Here is a 20,647-nt window from a genome sequence, read left to right as displayed (position 1 = left end):
GACTCTCAAGTTACATTAGAATTAATTTGTGACTCACTGTATAGTTAACTAGTTCATAGATAAAGCAGTTCATAATTTTGGATTTAGTTGCTTATGAATCTTCTCTGATTCTTGTCCCATACATTTTTTTAGACTGATGTAGAACTTTCTTAGTTACAGATTCAGAAACTAGTTTTTGCTTCTAGGCAATCTAGTCTTTGTTTTAGGAAGAAATACCTGGATTAAATCTGTAAACTATTTACTGTGTGAAAAGAGCATTTGGTAAAAGCAGCAATACAAAATTAAAACAAAACACAACTATTAGAGATCTTTCTGGCTATGTTTATAAATGAGCAAGACAAATAAATGAAAAATATGTCAGGTTTTGCAAGAATCATTGGATATTGACAACAGTGTACAGCAGAGGCAATAAATATCAATTGCTTTCTGTGGTGTTACTGGAATTAGAAAAGCATTTAGTTTTTTTGTATCACAGTCTTTAGTTAATGTTGCAAATTTGGTAAACATTTGCTTTGAGCAAAAATAAAACCAAGAGAGTCTATCTGACCATTATGGTGTTGAGCTTTTTAATTAAGTACAGTTGCAACATAGCAATGGTCATATTCTTAAGTAATCTCTACACCCAGTATGGGGCTGGAGCAATTTTCATATTTTAGCAATATATTTAACATGGTTTTTCACTTAGAAGTAAAAAATTTGGCTGACTTGAGAATCACAATGGCTTGTAAGTACTGTATAATGTTTGTTACATTTAAATTGTAAGATTGGTGTTTTCCTTTAGCTTCTATTGTTGCCTGTATGGGTGGTACTGTTATATGTGGGAAGTTTAAAAATTATTTTTTAACAAAACCAGTTTGTCTCAATTTATCAGTTCTTTTGGTGTATAGTTTTCCATAACAGTATCTCCATATGCACTGTTACATTTGATTCTCAAGATTTTATAAAGTTAGGGAGAAAAGACTTTATTATCTTCATTTTACAGATCATAAAATGGGTTTAGGGTGGAGCCTGACCAAGTTCTTACAAGTTACTTAAGTGTCTTGATGTGTTAAACATTTTTAAAACTTTTAAAATTATTTGTTTAAAGTGGAAGGAGTATTCTGTTTTAAGTAGAAGTACCTTTTAGATTGCATTTACTGCTTTTGTATTTCAATTTCTTTGACTATTTGTTCAAGCCTTTGAGCCATGGTGGCAGGACCATTAGGATCATTGCTTTAGGCATGTATTTAGTGCTTTGATATAATTACCAGTGGCACTTAGTGATCTGTGTTAAAAGATGGTGTTAACCTTGGTAGAATATTTTGAAACCTGTTTTGTCACTGGAGTAGCATTGAAAAACAGGATGTCAAAAATGAAAGTGACCAATTAAACATTTTTTCTCTCATTTTTGTTGCCTGCCCTCTGGTGGAGAAGTTTGTGAAATCAATAAATGGTATACGAGAAGTCTGGAAAGGAAATTTATAATTGTTTAATTTGGTATATAAAAAGTTGAATGTATGTTTCACTTTTAGGTTTAGTTTTTAATCTAGTTTATAAACTTTAGAGGAAACCACTGGAATTAACAATTTAAAAATACATAGATTTAAGATATGCAAATTTGTGTTAGAAATTATCTTTCTGATAATACTCCTTTTTGTTTCTAAGGGTCTTATTGAAGTATCACAAAGTTTAAAAATGGAAAATGAAGAGATTAAGAAGAGATACAATGATGCTTCATCCAAAGCTCTCCAGCTTGAGGAAGATATCGTGTCAGTCACACATAAAGCGATCGAAAAAGAAACTGAATTAGACAGGTATTCCTGATGGCTTTAGACAATAACTTTTATGTTACAAAAATGTTTTAATGACTTTTTTTTGGTCTATGTTAATGTTCCTTTAATTCAGTTTAAAGGATAAACTCAGGAAGACACAACATGAAAGAGAACAGATGGAATGTCAGTTGAAGACAGAAAAGGATGAGAAGGAACTTTATAAGGTAGTTTATTCTTTCCATTTCTTTTTGGTATCTTTTGCTGTGTAACAAGTGATTGCAAAATTGAGTGGTTAGGAATTTGGGAGCAGCTTAGCTACATGATTCTGGGTCAGGGTCTTGGTCGGTTGCAGTCAGGATGTTGGCACAGGCTGCAGTCAGCTTACAGGCTTGATAGGAACCGAGGATCTGCTGTCAAGGTGTCTCATGCAAATGGCTTTTGGCTGGATGTCCTTCAGTTTCTTGCTGTGCAGCCTCCTCAGTGGCAGTTTGAATGTTTTCACAACATGGCAGTCACTTTTCCTTGGAGTAAGCTATCCAGGAGAGAGCAAGGAGGAGAGAGGAAGGAGAGCACTTTTTATTTTTATTTTTATTTATTTTTTTTGTTTTGTTTTTTGTTTTTTTTTTTTTTTTTTTAAATTTATTTCTAGGAGAGAGAGACAGCGTGAGCAGGGGAGGGTCAGAGAGAGAGGGAGTGACAGACTCTGAAACAGGCTCCAGGTTCTGAACTGGCAGTCAGCACAGAGCCCAATGCGGGGCTTGAACCCACGAACCACGAGATCATGATCTAAGCGAAAGTCAGACGTTTAACCAACTAAGCCACCCAGGCACCCCAGGAGAGCACTTTTTAACTTATAGTGCACTTTATGACCTAGTCAGTGAAGGTGTACGCTGGTGCTTTTACTTTATCTGATTCATTAAAAGCAAGTTTACTTGGTATAGTCAGCACTTAAAGAGAAGGGAATGGAGTTTCACTTCTTGCTGAGAGGAAGTATCCTAGGATTTGGGGACCTATTTTAAGACTACCCCATTGTATATAGTCCCTATAAGTTTTCAGGGAACCCCGGGTATTTTAGTTACTTAGCAGGTAATACATAATAAGTCAAAGGTATAAAACCTGATTGTTTTTCCCTTTAAGAACATATAAATCGTAGAACATTAATTTATTTCTATGATGCTCATCATGTTTCAGAGTTTGACTTTTAGAATGATCTGCAGAAAAATGTCATTTTAAAAAATAATCTTTCTGGGGCGCATGAGTGGCTCAGTTGCTTCAGTGTCCAACTTCAGCTCAGGTCACTATCTTGTCTGTGAGTTCGAGGTTCACATCAGGCTCTATGCTGATGGCTCGGAGCCTGGAGCTTGTCTCGGATCCTGTGTCTCCCTTTCTCTCTGCCCCTCCCCTGCTTATGATCTGTTTCTTTCTGTGTCAAAAATAAACATTAAATTAAAAAAAATTTTTTCTAACCAATCTTTGCCTTTTGAAGTTTTTCATTTTTATTTTATTTAAAAAAAATTTTTTTTAAATGTTTTATTTATTTCTGAGAGAGAGAGAGAGAGAGACAGCGTGAGCAGGGGAGGGTCAGAGAAAGAGGGAGATACAGAATCTGAAACAGGCTCCAGACTCTGAGCTAGCTGTCAACATAGAGCCCGATGCGGGGCTTGAACCCACGAACTGTGAGATCATGACCTGAGCTGAAGCCGGATGCTTAACCCACTGAGCCACCCAGGTGCCCTTCTTCATTTTTAAATGATTCTGAAATAGGATAGTTAGCTTAATTACTGATAATGTTGTGGATGTAAATTGCGACATGTTTATCTTAAGTGTTCTTAACTTAGCAGTTCTTTTTTTTTATNCCACAAACTGTGAGATCATGACTTGAGCTGAAGTCGGACGCTTAACTGAGGCACCCAGGCGCCCCCTAACTTAGCAATTCTTAAAGGCAGTTCCAGATGAGGAATTTCAAGAGAACATTTTGTTAAGTCCGTATTATTTGGATAGATTCAGTCTCTTGATTAGAAGAGGACAACACATTCACTTGGTATTGAGGTATATATTTGATTAGAGATAAAAACCTATAACTGTGCATATATATTCAGTAATTGAGACTCACAACTTGCACGTAGAAACTAGAATATGATTTATATTGCCAGTGGTTTTTTTTTCCTTTTTATTTTTGGTGGTAGTGGTTTGTTGTTGTTTAGAAGATAAATATAAAAAAATATTGAATCTACACCATGCACTTTAGAGCAGAGAGCATGGACGGGGACATTTTGTAGGTCATGGGGATATACTCATTTTCTTTCTTTTTAAAAAAATTTTTTTTTTTTTTATGGTATATTTCTAAGAGAGTGAGTGAGACAGAGAGACAGAGACAGCATGAGCAGGGGAGGGTCAGAGAGAGAGGAAGATACAGAGTCTGAAGCAGCCTCCAGGCTCTGAGCTGTCAGCACAGAGCCCAACACGAGACTTGAACCCACAAACTGTGAGATCATGACCTGAGCCAAAATTGGATGCTTAACCGACTGAGCCACCCAGGCGCCCCTCATTTTATTTCTTGAATAGCTTATCCCCAGAGCGTGAGTGTGTGCATGTGTGTCACTCCCAAAACAGGAAGAAAAATAGTGATGATTCACTTGTAGATGATTTTATGATTTAACCCTTTAAGAATATATACCTCAATAATTTTTGGTTTTTGAACAAGATTTTGTGAAAAAAGGAAGTAATACAGGTATCGAGAGAAATTGGTGTAGTTGGGTGACTGTTTATACAGTGGTTTTGCAAACTGTCTCCAAATGCAGCTTAAATTTTTCAAATTATAAAGCATTTTTTTAACAGTAAAAATTTAGCATCTCATAATTTTTTACTCAGTTACTGTGAATTTTAGAGTATTTTAGTTTTTTTTTCCAGGGAAAGATCTGTGCATTATTCCTCTCTGGATGATTATGTGGTTTCCATGTAATTTTCTTTTAGCACAGTGGGAGATTATAAGAGAAATACAATATCTGTCTTCAGTCATTTCAATATAAAATGAATTCTGAAAGCAGACCAGTTAGTATTGGGAAGGGTTTGGGAAGATTCTAAGTAAACCAGTGATGATGGAGAGGTGTAGTGAATGAAAATAACTAGGATGAGTTATTAGAAAGAGAATGACCTATCCTTAAAATGGTCATATTTTTACACTGTTTTTCTTTTCTTTCTGTTCTGAGACTAGGACTTCTGGTGTGTTGTAGAGGGCTGGCAAGTGCATTTTAGGGCAAATCCCAAATTTATTTTTCCTTTACTGCTCTAAATTACTGATCCCTTTTGTCTTGTGCTTTTTTTCACTTCCTGTGTCTGTTTTACACCTGAATGACAAGACTTTTGCTAAAAAACTTAGTATCCGGAGGAAGAAAAGAATGAGGTATCTTGGGGATATATTTGTATATAGTGATAATATCTCCAGTTTTCTATAAGCATTATCAGTAGGGATCAAAGTGACCTTGAATTTTTCATTTGAATACACTCTCCCCCAACCCCACAGTGTTCCAAACAGTATTTCATTTGTGTGTACCCCCAAAACTGTAAGTAAAACTCCTGCTTAGAGGTTTTTTGTTTTGTGGTTTTTCTTTTTCATGGAAAGGAGACTCCACTTGTCTGTGATAAGACAGGACATCGTGTTATACTTTTAACCTCAGAAACATGCTTTCCTTTACAGATTGTTTATAAAAATAATGAGAGAGATTCCTTTTGTCTCTCTCCTCAGCCCCTATTAGATCATCTGACCCATCCCTGTCCTATTACAATTTAGAGGAGTTGAGAAAACACTTGAGCTGATGATTATGAAAATTAGATAGTGTTTCTCAAGTTATGCTGTAAAGGTCTTGGCTGGTGACACCTTCAGAGAATCTGGAGCTCTTTTTTAATGTTTGTTTATTTTGTGAGAGAGCAGGGGGGAGGGGCAGAGAGAGACAGAGGCAGAGAATTCCAAGCAGCGCCTGGGCTGTTAGCACCGAACCCACTGTGGGGCTCAGTCTCGCGAACTGTGAGATCATGACCCGGACCAAAACCAAGAGTTGTACACTCAACCAACTGAACCACTCAGAGACCCCATGAGTTATTTTCTGTCCTCTTGAGTAGGAATTAGTGTTTCAGCAGTCATACAGTTTAGAGTCAAGTGGAAAAGCATGTTAATTCATTTCTCTCTGGTACTCTTAACCAAAGTAAGATTCTCTTTATAGTGAAAACTAGGTATCAATACTACTTATAATTTCAGTTATGGAATTTGATTTGTGTATCTGTTATGGGCAAATTAGCAACTACTGCCAAAATTCCTGGGAAAATTAATATAGTTGGGTTAATTAATCAAATATACTTTTAGACACACAGGAAGTAAATGACAGTACTTCTCACAAGCCAAAAATTGAATTGCTTAAGATGTTTTTCTTGAATGTACCTCTTTAGCTTCTAGAATCTCACCATGCCTTTGTATCTAACTATTATAACAATAATTTGTTCCCCCCAAGAACAACCAAATTGCTATGTATTTTTAAAGAGAACTTAAAAATCATAAAAAAAAAATCATTAATCAAAGGAGAAGATGTTTGAGATGAGGCAATGTTATTAGATCTTAGCTATAATCTCTATGGAAAATTTACAACATAAAAAGCTTAGAAAGGTTATGTTATGCTCTTACATATTAGCTAGGTATTTGATACAACTCGGGTCTTCTGACTCCTAGTCTGGTAGGTCTTCCCATCACTTGATCACATTTGGGCTAGAGATAAACAGTGGCATTTTGAAATTTGAGTAAGTTAGGTTGTGGAGTTAGAGTATTCTTGACATTTCCAAGCATTGTTAACAGGTACATTTGAAGAATACTGAAATAGAAAATACCAAGCTTGTGTCAGAGGTCCAGACTCTAAAGAATTTAGATGGGAACAAAGAAAGCATGATTACTCATTTCAAAGAAGAGATTGGCAGGCTGCAGTTCTGCTTGGCTGAAAAGGAAAATCTACAAAGGACATTCTTGCTTACAGCCTCAAGTAAGGTAAGTATGCATGCAATATGTATTTGAAGATTATACAACCTCTGTCTATTAAATGTAGACAGTGCTGTGGTTTTTATTTTTAATCTTACCTTTTCCCAACCTTTTCTTTTGAAAAAGTTCAGTTCTACAGAAAAGGTAGAAGAACAGAACAGTGAAAAACATCTATCCTCAAATATTTTGGCATTTTTATCTCCCCATTTGTATGACCTTTTTTCCCCTCTGATTCATTTGAAGTTGGTTGCAGGCATTGTGATATACCCTAAATATTTTAGCATGTCTTCCCTATCTACGGTTGTAGTTCATTCATTATTCTGTATAACCATAAAACCATGATCATACCTAAGAAATGTAACATTGATAATACTCATTCATGTATATACTTTCAGTATAATCAAGTTATCACAAGTATATATATTTTTAAAAGCATTTATTTTAAGTTTATTTAAAACTAATAAGAGATATAGAGAGCATGAGTAGGGGAGAGACAGAGAGAGGAGGACAGGGAGAAGGGAAGGAGAAGGGGGAAGAGAGAGACAGACAGAGAATGAATCCCAAGCAGGTTCTGCACTGTCAGCACAGAGCCCGATGTTGGGCTAGAACTCATGACACCGTGAGATCATGACCTGAGCCAAAAACCGAGAGTTGGATGCTTAACTGACTGAGTCACCCAGGTGCCCCTCCACAACTATCTATTTACATATAATCTTTAAAATTTCTTTCTCGTGGTAAAAGATCACACATTCATTTGATTATTGTGTTCTTGGGTCTGTTTTAATCTAGAATAGGGTTCTTATACTACTTTTATGACATTGGTATTTTTGAAGAATTCAGGCTTGTCTGAGAAAATGGTCTATAATCTAGATTTATTGTTTCCTCAAAGCTAGATTTAGGTCAAACGTTTTTGTCAAGAAAAAGCCTAATAGATGATGTTTTGTACATTATGTTGCAGTGATACCAAATGTCACATAATGTTGATATTAGGCTTAATCATTTGTTTCAAGTTATGTCTGCCTGAATTCATTTTATGGGGTACTTTCTTCCTCTTTGTGATTGAGTAATATGTGGGGTAATACTTTGAGATTATGTGAACATCTTATTCTCCCAATAGCTTTTCACCCAATATTTTTTATTACTTAATGATCCTCACCTGCATCAGTTATTATTACATTGATTACAAAATAAAATGATTTTTTTTTTCCACACTTAATTTGTAGGTATTCTTTTTTAAAGTTTTTTTTTTTTTTTTTTTAATGTTTGTTTACTTTTGAGAGAGACAGTAAGCAGAGCAGGAGGGGCAGAGAGAAAGGGAGGCACAGAATCTGAAGCAGGCTCCAGGCTCTGAGCTGTCAGCACAGAGTCCAGCGGGACTTGAACTTAACGCACTGTGAGACCATGACCTGAGCTGAAGTTGGATGCTTAACCAATTGAGCCACCCAGGTGCCCCAGGAACTAACAGTTTAAAAACAAAGAATTTTTTGCACTTTTTTCTCAGTTTACATTATTTGTGGTACAAAAATAAAAACTAGGAAAGTTGAATAAACTAGATTTCTTGGACTTGTAATATTAAAGGAAATAATTTTATTATGGCAATTTTAACTTTTTTCTCATTTTTTTTTTATCAGCAATTTTAACTTTTTAAAGAGACTTCTTAGGTTAGGTAAGAGGTGCAAATTTTTTATTTTCCCATTGTCCCATCTTTGCTATTTGCATATCAAATATTTTATTTTTAGAAATAAGTTTTAAATCTGCCCTGTGTTTTTATATAATGATGTGGAATATGAATATTATATTGGATACATTTTAGGTTAGTTAATAGGAAATGTAACCAAAATTTTTGTAATTACAGAGAAGTTTTTGAATTATTTTTACTGGTAATCCTAAAAAGTGAGGGTCAATAAGTAGTTCTAGCTGTTAGAGATTTTGGGCGACAGGAGCTTTCATTCAAATTTCTGTTTAACCAGGGATTTACATATTGGGCATGTTTAACTTCTGAACTGAAGTTAACATGTGCTTAACGTGGTGGTAGAGATACTAAGTGCATTGGATTGTTATCCAGGGTTCTAACACAAAGTCCTGTATTAAGTTCTTTATAGACTTCTGTATTTTATCTAAGTCATGAGTAGAAAAGTAGTGTTTAATTTAAAATTTTGGATCTGTTGAAATATGAGTAAAGGTTGTTTCTGCTCCTGATTTTATTTTAGTGGTTCCATTGCTAATGTGTTTATCTGCTTCTCTTCAGGAAGATACTTTTCTTTTAAAGGAGCAACTTCGTAAAGCAGAGGAACAGGTTCAGGCAACTCGGCAGGAAGTTGTCTTTCTGGCTAAAGAACTTAGTGATGCTGTAAACGTGAGAGATAAAACAATGGCAGATCTGCACACTGCACGCTTGGAAAATGAGAAAATAAAAAAGCAATTAGCTGATGCAGTGGCAGAACTTAAACTAAATGCTATGAAAAAAGACCAGGTAAAGTGGGTTAATTTTGAATTTTCACTTTGATCAAAAACTCATTATAAGCTTACAAAATAGACTGGGTTATGTCAGAATAAGGTCAGATTCCTAATCATGGAAATTTAAATTTCCATTCATTTTGTTTAGTTATTGTAACTTCTTGGATTGAAATTAGTTAAATTAATTAGTTGAAGTTAATTAAATTAAGAAAAACTTAAGTAGGCAAATGCCTAATGGTTTATAAGAGCTGCTCTATTATTAAACTTTCTGATGTCAGATATATATTGCTTTGTTTGGAATTTTTTATTTATTAGCTTCATAAAGGGGTATTATGGTTATTTAACAGGTAATATTCCTCAGGATGGGGATTGTTCTTCCTTAGTTTTTTTAATTAGGAGCTAATATGGCTCTGTTGCCCAAACTCCAAAACAAATAAAAACTAGAAGCCAGAAAAAATAAAGTGAAAAGGAAGTTGGGGTTTACTATTATTACATGTGAAATATGAGATTTTTATCATTTTCTTGTAGGAAAAGTCTGATACACTAGAACACGAACTGAGAAGAGAAGTTGAAGATTTGAAACTTCGTCTTCAAATGGCAGCAGATCATTATAAAGAAAAATTCAAAGAATGCCAGAGGCTCCAAAAACAAATAAATAAACTTTCAGACCAATCAGTAAGGACAATTGAATTCATACAAAATATTTCCTTTATCAGTATTTTTGTTTACAAATCAAATTTATAGTAGCCTAAACTTTCATTTAATAATCTGTACACCCTGCATAGGGCTCAAACTCACAACTCCAGCATCAAGAGTCATGTACTTGGGGCACCTGGGTGGCTAAGTCGCTTAAGTGTCCGACTTCGGCTCAGGTCATGATCTCGTGGTCAATAAGTTCGAGCTCAAATAAATGTTTAAAAAAAATGAGAAAAAGTTGCATACTTCTCTGACTGAGCCAGCCTGGCATCCCCAAATTTATAATAGCCTAAATGTCTACCTTTTGAATATAATTTATCTTTGCTTGATTTGAAGTGATTGGCCTAATATTTGTAGTGATAGGTATTGTTTTAAATTTGGAGTTTTTATTGCTGGAAACCCAACAGGAAGCAAGGGCAGCAGCAAGGGAAAGCAGGGAGGGAAAGCTGTCTTTTCTTGACTGTTTCCCTGTAAGTTCTTGATAAAATGTCTTCACTTAAAACTCTATACATATTGAATCCCTCCTTGTGACAATGATCCCTGTCTTCAGTGGGGTTCCCTGTTGATTAGCCTCAGGGTCAAACATGGTTTCTCACGTGTCATTGTTGGGTTCTTCCATCCTATTGATATCCACGAAATTAGGAAGAGTTCATGTTAGCTAATTATTTTGTATTCCATCTGAGTGGGTAAGTAGAAAGCAAAGAAATGGTTTCTGTTTTGGTGTATGATTGATTTATTTACTTGAGAGGGCATGCCGTAGGTGCCATTGGCGAGGGTTGAAGAGAGAGAATATCTCAAGCAGGCGCCATGTTCAGTGCAGAGCCAGATGTGGGGCTCCATCCCACGACCCTGGGATTATGACTCAAGCTTAATTTAAGAGTTGGATGCTTAACTGACTGAGCCATCCAGGGGCCCCTTGATGTGTGTTTTAATGTGGGTTCTTAAATTGTACTTAAATACAAGGTTTGCTATGTAATGGAATGCTGGAAGTAGAGAAACACATTTAAAACTTGAAGTTGAAAATGATACCAAGTTCTCTGCAATCAAAATTTGCTGTAAAGACCATTTTATTTGTATACTATATTGATACAGATGATATTTACACAGAAATGCATGTGGTAAGCTAGGAAGCCTTTTGTGAGAAAATATACTTTAAATAAGACCCACATGTATGGGTTTTGGTTGAGGCTTGTAAGTATATTATGACTTTGACTTATGAGATTTCTCTGATTGCTTGTTTTGGTGTTAGTTTGATCATTTGACAAGGAAGACAAAAATAAAGTTTGTATCTTTTGTAACTTTTAGGTCAGTAAAGTGATGGGTGTTACTTTTAGTCTTTGCTGGCCTTTAAGACACAATAGCAGCTTTGTGTGGACTTCTCAGAATTTCTTTATATGACAGTTACTGAAGGAAGGAAATATAACTGTTATAATAGTTGTTAACATTTTGAATAGGCCAATAGTACCAGTGTCTTAACAAGGAAAATCGGGAATCCGCAAAAAGTGAATGATGCCTCAATAAACGCAGACCCAGCTACTACTGCCTCTACTACAGATGTAAAGCCACTGCCACCTTCTGCAGGTAAGAATCTTTTGACCATTTTGTGTAGTGTCCTGCCTTGATGAATATTGACACTTATTTATACTGCCTTACTCCAAGTGTATATGTTTTATGGAGCCTCTCAAAATTCTTATGAGAGAATTAAGGTAAAGATAAAGTTAAGGGGCTTAAAAGTAAAGTCTTGGATGTGAAATATATAAAATGTGAGTGTGAACTAGTATTTTTCTTCATGAGAATACTTGTAAGTATTAAATGAGCTGGAGTTTGTAAGCTTAAATGTTTATAGCAGTTAGACTATACGGTAAATGCCAGTAATGGAGTTTTTAAATAATCCACTAAATCTATGGAATTTTGAGGCATTTATGTCAATTCAGTTGTACAGTTCTTTTGGGGAAACTAAATCCCCTGCTTTATTTTTCTCTCTCCCTCTTTTTTTGATTTTTTTTTTTGGATTTCTTTGGATCATTAGGGTACTGTGGTTAGTGTACCTATTGGTGGATGCTTTAAATTTTTATTAGTTTATTAACTTCTAAAATAGATTAGGAAGATCTAGTGAATGTATGAACATGACAATTTGAATTAAGTCTAGGTTTTCACTTGCCCTAATTTCTTTTTTTCATCTTAGGTTAAAGATTGACAATAATGGAAGTCAGCACTCAAGTATATAAAAATACATTTCTATTATAGTCTTTGTGGATACTTGCTGTTTTAAACTTCTTAAATGTATTGTAAATTTCCCATGCTATTAAATACTTAATTAGCTAATGTAGAACAGGATCCTGACTTCCATTTATGTACACTTTTTATAGTATCTAGAAGTGTTGTGTAAATTATATACTTAATAAAGACTTAACTGAATAGAAGTGAAGGACTAGAAAAATAATTTAAAGTGTTTTCTCAGAGTATAGCTTTCTACTCACCTGTGTATTCAGTTATATGAAGAGAACAAGCGTGCCATTTAAAAACTGTTTTTAGCTGATTAAAAAATCACTTTTCATTATTGAATGTAATCTTGTTTCTGGCCAAACTGACTTGTAAAAAAATTCTCATGTAGAGTTTATATTATTTTTATTTAGTGTATGATTAGGTGTTTTTAAATAAAAAGTTATCTTTCAGTATTCCATTTATTATATTTCACAGTATACTGACCTTTAAGTTATTTTGAACAGGAAGGTAATATAGGGGCAAAATAATTTTTAATATTTTTTGCCTTGTAATAGGTGAGACAAATTCTGACATTGTAACAAAAGGACAAGTCTGTGAAATGACCAAAGAAATTGCTGACAAAACAGAAAAATATAATAAATGTAAACAGCTTTTGCAGGTAAGCTGGCTCTCTTGCAAGTGAAAGATTTATCAAATATAATGACTTAGCTTAACTCTATTTTGATTTTTTTTTTTTTTTTTTTAAATCCTGCGATTTGTTTTTCATATCCATATACTGGTATTGAGTTTCACTTTTGAGATGATGGGGGAGTTTGTTTTATGTACCTGTGCATGGAGGCCTGCATGTAAATCATGATCCTAAAATTGTTAGTGTCCTTTCTTGATAATGGGCAAGTGATTGAGGCTGGATATTTGTCTTATTATAAGGATACGTGGAAAATGTATCCTTGAACTTTGAAGTTCATAAAAGGGAAGTGCTCTTTTTGCATTTACTGTAATAATAGCAAAGAATTTTACCACATCTTAAGTTGACCAGAATTACAAAGTGGAAAAAGAGAATGTTAACCAAATGAGCTGTTGATTTGATTTGATTATATTGTATATTGTATTTTTTATTTTGACTATTTTAAATTGTATTCTTCATACATTTCAGTTTTATAATCATCTTGGTAGGATTCACTCCTGGAGTATTTAAGGGACAGAGGGAAATGCTTCTCATTTATACTTGATTTGGAGAAGGGAGGCAAGGGTGTTTTGTGTGTGTGATTTTTGTTTGATTTTTTGTGAAGTGTGTATGTTTCTCTGTGCATACAGAGAGGCAAAGGACATTTAGAGCTATAGAATGATGTTCATACGTTAGTTCAGTGTTACTGTAGTAATTAAATATTTTGTTACTGCCTTCTAAGTAGTATTTAATCTTTTAAACTTTAAACTGAACATTTTTGTTGCTTCAAAGGATCCTTCTTCTGTAGAAGGATTGATGAGAATAGTTTTACCCTTGAGTTCAAAGTAGTTGTTTTATAAGGGGCTAAACTTTTTTCATCAAGTCTGAAACAATTCTGGATGACCTTTTTTAAAGAAACGTCATCATACAGTATTATTGAAAGGAAGATAGAATGTTCCTAAGCCAAAAACTTCCTCAAGGTACATACTTTTTCAAGTAGTATTGAAGTGTAGTAAACTGCATATATTTGTTGAATTCCAGTGAATTGCTTATATATGTATTCTTTGTTTTTTTTTAATGTTTACTTTTGTGAGAGACAGAGCACACATGGGGGAGGGGCAGAGAGAGAGGGTGACACAATTCAAAGCAGGCTCCAGGCTCTGAGCTGTCAGCACAGAGCCCAATGCGGGGCTCGAACCCACAAACTATGAGATCATGACCTGAACTGAAGTCGGGACTCTCAACTGACTGAGTCACTCAGGTGCTATTGAATTGCTCGTATTTGAAGTCTGCAGTTTAATCAGTTTTGCCATATATATAGTTGTGAAAATACTACAATGCCAAAGTAACATTTCTGTTACTTGCCAAAGTTTTTACGTACCCATTTGGTATATATGTGCTGTCCAAGTTTGCAGTTCTATTTGGAACTCATTTCCCCCTCTGTTGCCATCCCCAGGAAACTGTTGGCTTGTTTCTGCCACTGTAGTCTACTTTTTATATAGTTTATATGAATGTAGTCATATGGTATATACTCTTTTTTTTTCCTCTCCTCTTTCAACATAATTATTTTGAGATTTATCCATGTTGTTTCTTATATCGGTAGTTCAATCCTTTTCATTCGGAGAGTTCAGGTCTTTTGCTATTTTAAACATGGAGTTGCTCATTTTGTTACGGAATTATAAGTTTTCTTTATTGTGGGTAGAGATCCTTTGATATATGTTTGGGAAATATTTTTTCCCAGTCTGTAACTTGCCTTTTCATTTCCTTAACTGTGTTTTTAGAAAAGCTTTTGATTAAGTTCAGATTTATCAACTTGCTCTTTTATTTTTTTGTGCTATTTATTTATTTATTTATTTTTTCTTAAGTTTATTTATTTTGAGAGAGAGCACAAGCAGGCAAGGTTCAGAAAGAGAGGCAGACCGAGAATCCCGAGTAAACTCTGCACTGACAGTGCTGGGTCTGATGGGGCTTGAACTCCAGTATCGTGAGATCATGACCTGAGCTGAAATCAAGAGTCAGATGCTCAATTGACTGAGCCACCCACGCACCTGTGTGCTTTTTATGTTCTAAGAAACATTTACCTATAATCCAACTTGTAAAGATTTTTTCTTCTATAAGTTTTATAATCCTAGCTTTCACTAAATTTTTTTTAATGTTTTATTTATTCCTGAAAGAGAGAGAGAGACAGACACACACCCACCCACCATGAGAGCATGAGCAGGGGAGGGTGGAGAGGGAGGGAGACACAGAATCCGAAACAGGCTCCAGCCTCTCTGAGCTAGCTGGCAGCACAGAGCCTGATGCAGGGCTTGAACCCACGAACCATGAGATCATGACCTGAGTGGAAGTCGGACGCTTAACCGACTGAGCCACCCAGGCGCTCCACGCTTTCACTAAATTTAGGCCTGTTAATAGTTTTAATTTTATTTTGTGGTGTGAGGTATGGTATGTATAGTAATGGATAGTAAGTTGATTTAGCATTACTTGTTAAAGACATTTTCTCTGTTCAGAGTTGCTTAAAGCATATTTTTAAACTTTCACCTCGAATATAAGACATTCAAAATGAAATTGCCAGTTTACCCTTGTGTCATGATTTGTAACTCCTTTTAATATTCTTGGTTGTAGAGAAGAGTAGTGTGTGAGAAGTCACTGTAGATAATATCTTAAGACGCCCCAGAGTTTTAGTTGTCAATGTCTGGAAGCCATGTTATTATAAGACTTTTATAGGACTATTATAGACTATTATAGGACTTTTTTATCCTTAAATCTCTTTGCAGAAGTAATATATGCTTATTTTGAAGTCTTAGGCATTATAAAGAGTAAAGATCGTAAAAGGTACTGTCATGATCCTGATTCCAAGTGATTAGAGCTATTAATATTTTTGTTTATATTTTTCCACACAACAAGATACAGAGATCATCTAAAATTCTGTTAACTTTTAAAACAAAAATAAGATTATACTGTATATTCTGTAGCCACTTGCTATTTGTAATTAATGTATCTTGAGATTTTTTTCCCCTTGTTAATGTGTAGATCTACTCTGTTCTTTTAAATATATACTGTTTCATTGTATGGACTTAAAATGATTTATTTCATGTTCCACTGACCTGGGTTATTTCAGTTCTTATATTGTTATAACAGTGTTACAATGAAGCATTCAGCATGTTTTTAAATATGTTCATAAAGATAGTGGCTTATCTGGATTTTTAAGTCTTTTGGTAATTAATGCTAATGTCATTTAGGATGAGAAAACAAAATGCAATAAATATGCTGATGAACTTGCAAAAATGGAATTGAAATGGAAAGAGCAAGTGGAGATTGCTGAAAATGTGAAACTAGCACTCGCAGAAGTAGAGGACAATTACAAAGTAAGTTCAGTATTTGTATAACGTGAGGCATGGTATACCCGTACTTTTGCAGATTTGTTCGCTATAAGTTTTATCAATCTGATGTGATGTGCAGTTTTAATATAGATAGTTGGGATAGTATTTTTGTGCTTAAGTACAAATGTAGTACATGTTTAGTGGATTGTAGTTAATATGCATACACATTACCATTGTGGCTTTAATTCTGTTCATTTAGATTGCTAATTAAAATGATATCTTTTAATCATGCTTCGTTTCTAAGATGAAAAGTGATCATTTCATTATCCTATTAAACATTTTTTTTAATGTTTATTTCAGAGAGAGAGTGAGAGCAAGAGCATGTAGTTGCGCACAAGTGGGGGAGGGACAGAGAGAGAGGGAGATACAGAATCTAAAGCAGGCTTTAGGCTCTGAACTGTCAGCACAGAGCCCGACGTGGGGCTTGAACCCACGAACTGCAAAATCATGACCTGAGCCAATGCTTAACTAATTGAGCCACCCAGGTGCCCCCCGATTTGTTCATTTAGAAACAAACATGAATGTATGTGTAAAATTATTTTACGGCCTCAAGGTTCCTGGGTGGCTCAGTTCTTTGAGTATCTGACTTTCGGTTTCAGCTCAGGTCACGATCTCATGGTTCGTGGGTTCGAGTTCCACATTGGATTCCACACTGACAGTGGAGCCTACTTGGGATTCATTCTCTCTGTCTCTCTCAAAATAAAAATATTGAAAAAAATTATTTTAAGGCCATGACATTTTTGTGAGGGTGTAATTAATACATGATTAGTAATTTTTGAATTTAAAATTTATATGAGTGTTATTAAATCACCAAAATGTGGTACTTGTGATCCTAAAAAGTACTGCAGAGTGATAGTCTTTTTTTTAATTATGTCATTAGGAAGCCACATGTTTATTATTATTTTTTTCTTAAGCTTGAGAGAGAGCTTGCGTGCAGAAGAGAGGGCAGAGAGAGAGAGAGGGGAGAGAGAGAATCCCAAATAGGCTCGCTCCATACTGTCCGTGCAGAGCCCGACCTGGGGCTTGATCCTATGAACTGAGAGATCATGACCTGAGCCGAAATCCAGAGTCTGATGTTTAACTGAGTCACCCAGGTGCTTTAGTTATACAGTCTTAATTAAAATTGCCTTTGCCAGTGTAATAATAGGCAACAAACAAGACCAAATGGTGAATCATATTTGTAAGACTGTAAAAGGCAAAAAAAAAAAAAAAAAAAAATTAGCAGGCTGGTTAGCTAATTAATAAATTAAGATCTTTTCTTCTAAGGAAATCAAGTATACTCTTAGAATTTTTGATATTTATATGTACATGTAACTTGCGTATTTTGTGTGAGTAAAGATCAGGAAGTTCTGAATGATTTAACTTTGCTATAGTATGGCTAATTCTACTTCCAATATAATTTTTAAATGTTCTTAAAGACACCAAAGATGGGGTTTCTCCCTGGGGGCTGGAGAGGGTGCACATTATATACTAAGGTAATTTTACTGGTGGTCTTTTGTTTTTTAATCTTCATCTGCTGTCAGAGTAAAATTTTCAAACTTTTAATTCATGAGATTATTATTGTTTCTGTGTTCCCTGTGGATATTATTTTCAATGGCTGGCAACCTCCCTTATTATAAAGTGTATATATTGAATTTATATGAACTTATATCTTTGCATATGGACTAGAAAAAAATCATTTAGTAAAATTAAAGCCTACTTTTAGGGCTTTAGAGCGTTGTGTTAGCTCTTATCTGGGTGGTTACACAGGTAAGGCACAAGGCTGTGTATGCTTAAGGAGTTTATAATCTAGTAGACATTGCTAGTAGTATCATGGTGATACCTACAACTCTTTGACATTCACGACCCAGGTAATCATTTGTCAAATCCATGGGAAGCTAAGTAATGTTTTTAGTTGATTAATGGTGAATGTGGTCATCAAAATTAACATTATAGATTATGCTGCTGGTAAAGGGGCTTGACTTCTTGTTTAATGCCCTTTTACTTCTTCTGTCCTGTTGAGACAAGTACTCACTAGACAGATACTCACTGGACAAAGCAAAATGGGTTGAAGTTCTACATGAATGAGAAGTCTAATAAATAAGTACCTTAGGGCTCTTTTCAGTGGAATATTTAGGAGTTAAACATGAAGAAACCAGACCCTTGAAAGAAAAAACTGGAGGGGAGGAGAAGCAGTTCTCGGGAAAGAAAGAAACAGCATTTCAAGCAGATAGATAAGCATTAATATACAGACTTGGAGGTGAAAAGTACAGAGCATAGTCTGGAGATTATGAACAATCTTGAGTAATAAGACTTTAATGTCTGTAATGGAGTAGATTGAACTTGATAGATTGAAGCCATGTTTTGGAAGGCCTAAGATGGAATTTGGGGTACCATTTGTTAAGAGGTTTCTATGGGGTAAAGAAAGGGACCCAACTGTAGTGGTTTTTTTGAAATAGTTGGTAACACTGAGGGGATTTATAGGTGAGAAGAGTTTTTGAAGGTAAGAAAATCAGAAATATTCTTACAGAATTACTTGATAAAGGCCACCTCTTTGGGTACCTTTCTTGATCACTTATTATTGAATAGGACATGTGTCTATCAATGAAAGCTTTGAAAGGCATCCTTAGGGAAAAATGATTGGAGAATAGTTTTATTTGTGTTTGTATCCATAATGCTTATGCTGCAAGTATAAGGTGGTATTTGAATGAATGAATGAATGAATGACTTAAAGAGACTGCAAATGTTGGGAAGAGGAGAAGAAAGTGTTGGAACATAGCTTCCTAGCCTCAGTGGGCTCTGAGATTGATAATATCTGTTAGCAAAACTTACAGAAGTAGATTTGGGACCTTTTGCCCTTAAAATGCAGAAAGACAGTAATGAAAACATGTCATCCATCAATTGAAAAGATAGGTTTTGTGGCGGCTAGGGTAGTTCAGTCAGTAAGTGTCTGACTCTTGATTTTGGCTCAGGTCACGATTTCATGGGCTTTGTGCTGACTGGAGTCTGCTTCAGATTCTCTTTCTTTCCCTCTCTTTGCCTCTCCACCACCACTTGTGCATAAGCACTCGCTCACTCTCTTTAAAAAAAAAAAAATCAATAAACTTAAAAAAAATAATAAAGGGAGCAACACCTGCATGGCTTAGTCAGTTAAGTATTCAGCTTCAGCTCAGGTCATGATCTTGGGGTTCATGAATTTGGCCCCGTGTTGGACTCTGCTGACAGCTCAGATTCTGTGTCTCCCTCTCTCTACTTCTCTCCTGCTTGCGTGTGTGTGCGCGCGCTCTCTCTCTCAAAAGTAAATAAATATTAAAAAAAATTATAAGGAAGATTTGGAACTTGGGAAAGATAATTGTGATTTATTCCCATGGTATTATAGTTGAAGGCATAGAAAAAAGAGTTGTCATGGGGAATATAGAGAGAAGAAGCCAAAGAAGAAACTTCAGAGAACACTCACATTAAAAAAGTTTTTTTTTCTTTTAAATTTAAAAAAAGTTTTTTTAATTTTAAATATATCCAGAGATGTCAAAGAATAAAATCCAAGGAAAATACATGGATATGGAAATAGGAATTATTTTGGTAGAATGGTATAAACTAGCTCTTGATGTGTAGGGAGAGAGTAGATAAAAAAAATTAATGATGATTTCTCTTTTCAGCTTCAATTGGCAGAGAAAGACAAAGAAATAAATGGTCTAACTTCACATTTGGAAAACCTCTCCAGAGAAAAGGTATTGAACAGTGTACTTTATTTTTTTTATTTTTTTTTTTTTATGTTTCATTTATTTCTAGGAGAGAGAGAGAGACAGCGTGAGCAGGGGAGGGTCAGAGAGAGAGGGAGTCACAGACTGAAACAGGCTCCAGGCTCTGAGCTGGCAGTCAGCACAGAGCCCGACGCGGGGCTCGAACCCACGAACCGCGAGATCATGACCTAAGCGAAAGTTGGACGCTCAACCGACTAAGCCACCCAGGCGCCCCGAACAGTGTACTTTAAAATCTTTCTTTTTCTACAGCTTTATGAAGACACACATTTTATAGTCATTTGAGGGTGGCTTTTAAAAAATAAAAATAAGGGCACCTGGATGACCCAGTTGGTTAGCATTTGACTCTTGATTTTTTAAAAAAAAATTTAATGTTTATTTTTAAGAGAGTGTGAGCAGGGTAGGGGCAGAGAGGGAGACACAGAATCTGAAGCAGGTTCCAGACTCCGAGCTGTCAGCACAGAGTCCGGTGGTGGGGCTTGAACCCATGAACCATGAGATCATGACCTGAGCCAAAGTCAGATGCTTAACCGACAGAGCCACCCAGGTGCCCTTGACTCTTGATTTTGGCTGGGTCATGATTATCATGAGATCGGGCCTTCTTGAGCTTCTCGCTGAACATGGAGCCTGCTTATGATTCTCTTTCTCCCTCTGCTCTTCTTCCCTGACTCTGCATGCTTGCTCTCTCTCAAAAAAAAAAAAAAAAATAAAAA

The 20,647-nt window shown here is 35.3% G+C and overlaps 1 protein-coding gene across 3 annotated transcripts in view; it reads left to right on the top strand.

Moving 5' to 3' along the window:
* Positions 1 to 20,647, top strand: part of TAX1BP1 (Tax1 binding protein 1) — a 75,472-nt gene that overhangs the window by 37,721 nt on the left and 17,104 nt on the right. For all 3 annotated transcript variants that reach the window (XM_077775455.1, XM_077775456.1, XM_077775454.1), the window contains exons 6-14: positions 1,645 to 1,793; positions 1,885 to 1,975; positions 6,595 to 6,780; positions 9,020 to 9,244; positions 9,757 to 9,903; positions 11,379 to 11,505; positions 12,705 to 12,808; positions 16,057 to 16,182; positions 19,833 to 19,904. In XM_077775455.1, the coding sequence (XP_077631581.1) occupies positions 1,645 to 1,793; positions 1,885 to 1,975; positions 6,595 to 6,780; positions 9,020 to 9,244; positions 9,757 to 9,903; positions 11,379 to 11,505; positions 12,705 to 12,808; positions 16,057 to 16,182; positions 19,833 to 19,904 (1,227 nt within the window). The remainder of the gene's footprint in view (positions 1 to 1,644; positions 1,794 to 1,884; positions 1,976 to 6,594; positions 6,781 to 9,019; positions 9,245 to 9,756; positions 9,904 to 11,378; positions 11,506 to 12,704; positions 12,809 to 16,056; positions 16,183 to 19,832; positions 19,905 to 20,647) is intronic.

The sequence above is a fragment of the Crocuta crocuta genome, unplaced genomic scaffold (genome assembly GCF_008692635.1).
Source record: "Crocuta crocuta isolate KB4526 unplaced genomic scaffold, BGI_CrCroc_1.0 scaffold197, whole genome shotgun sequence".
Classification (NCBI taxonomy): domain Eukaryota; kingdom Metazoa; phylum Chordata; class Mammalia; order Carnivora; family Hyaenidae; genus Crocuta; species Crocuta crocuta.
This window is presented reverse-complemented; position numbering and strand designations above follow the sequence as displayed.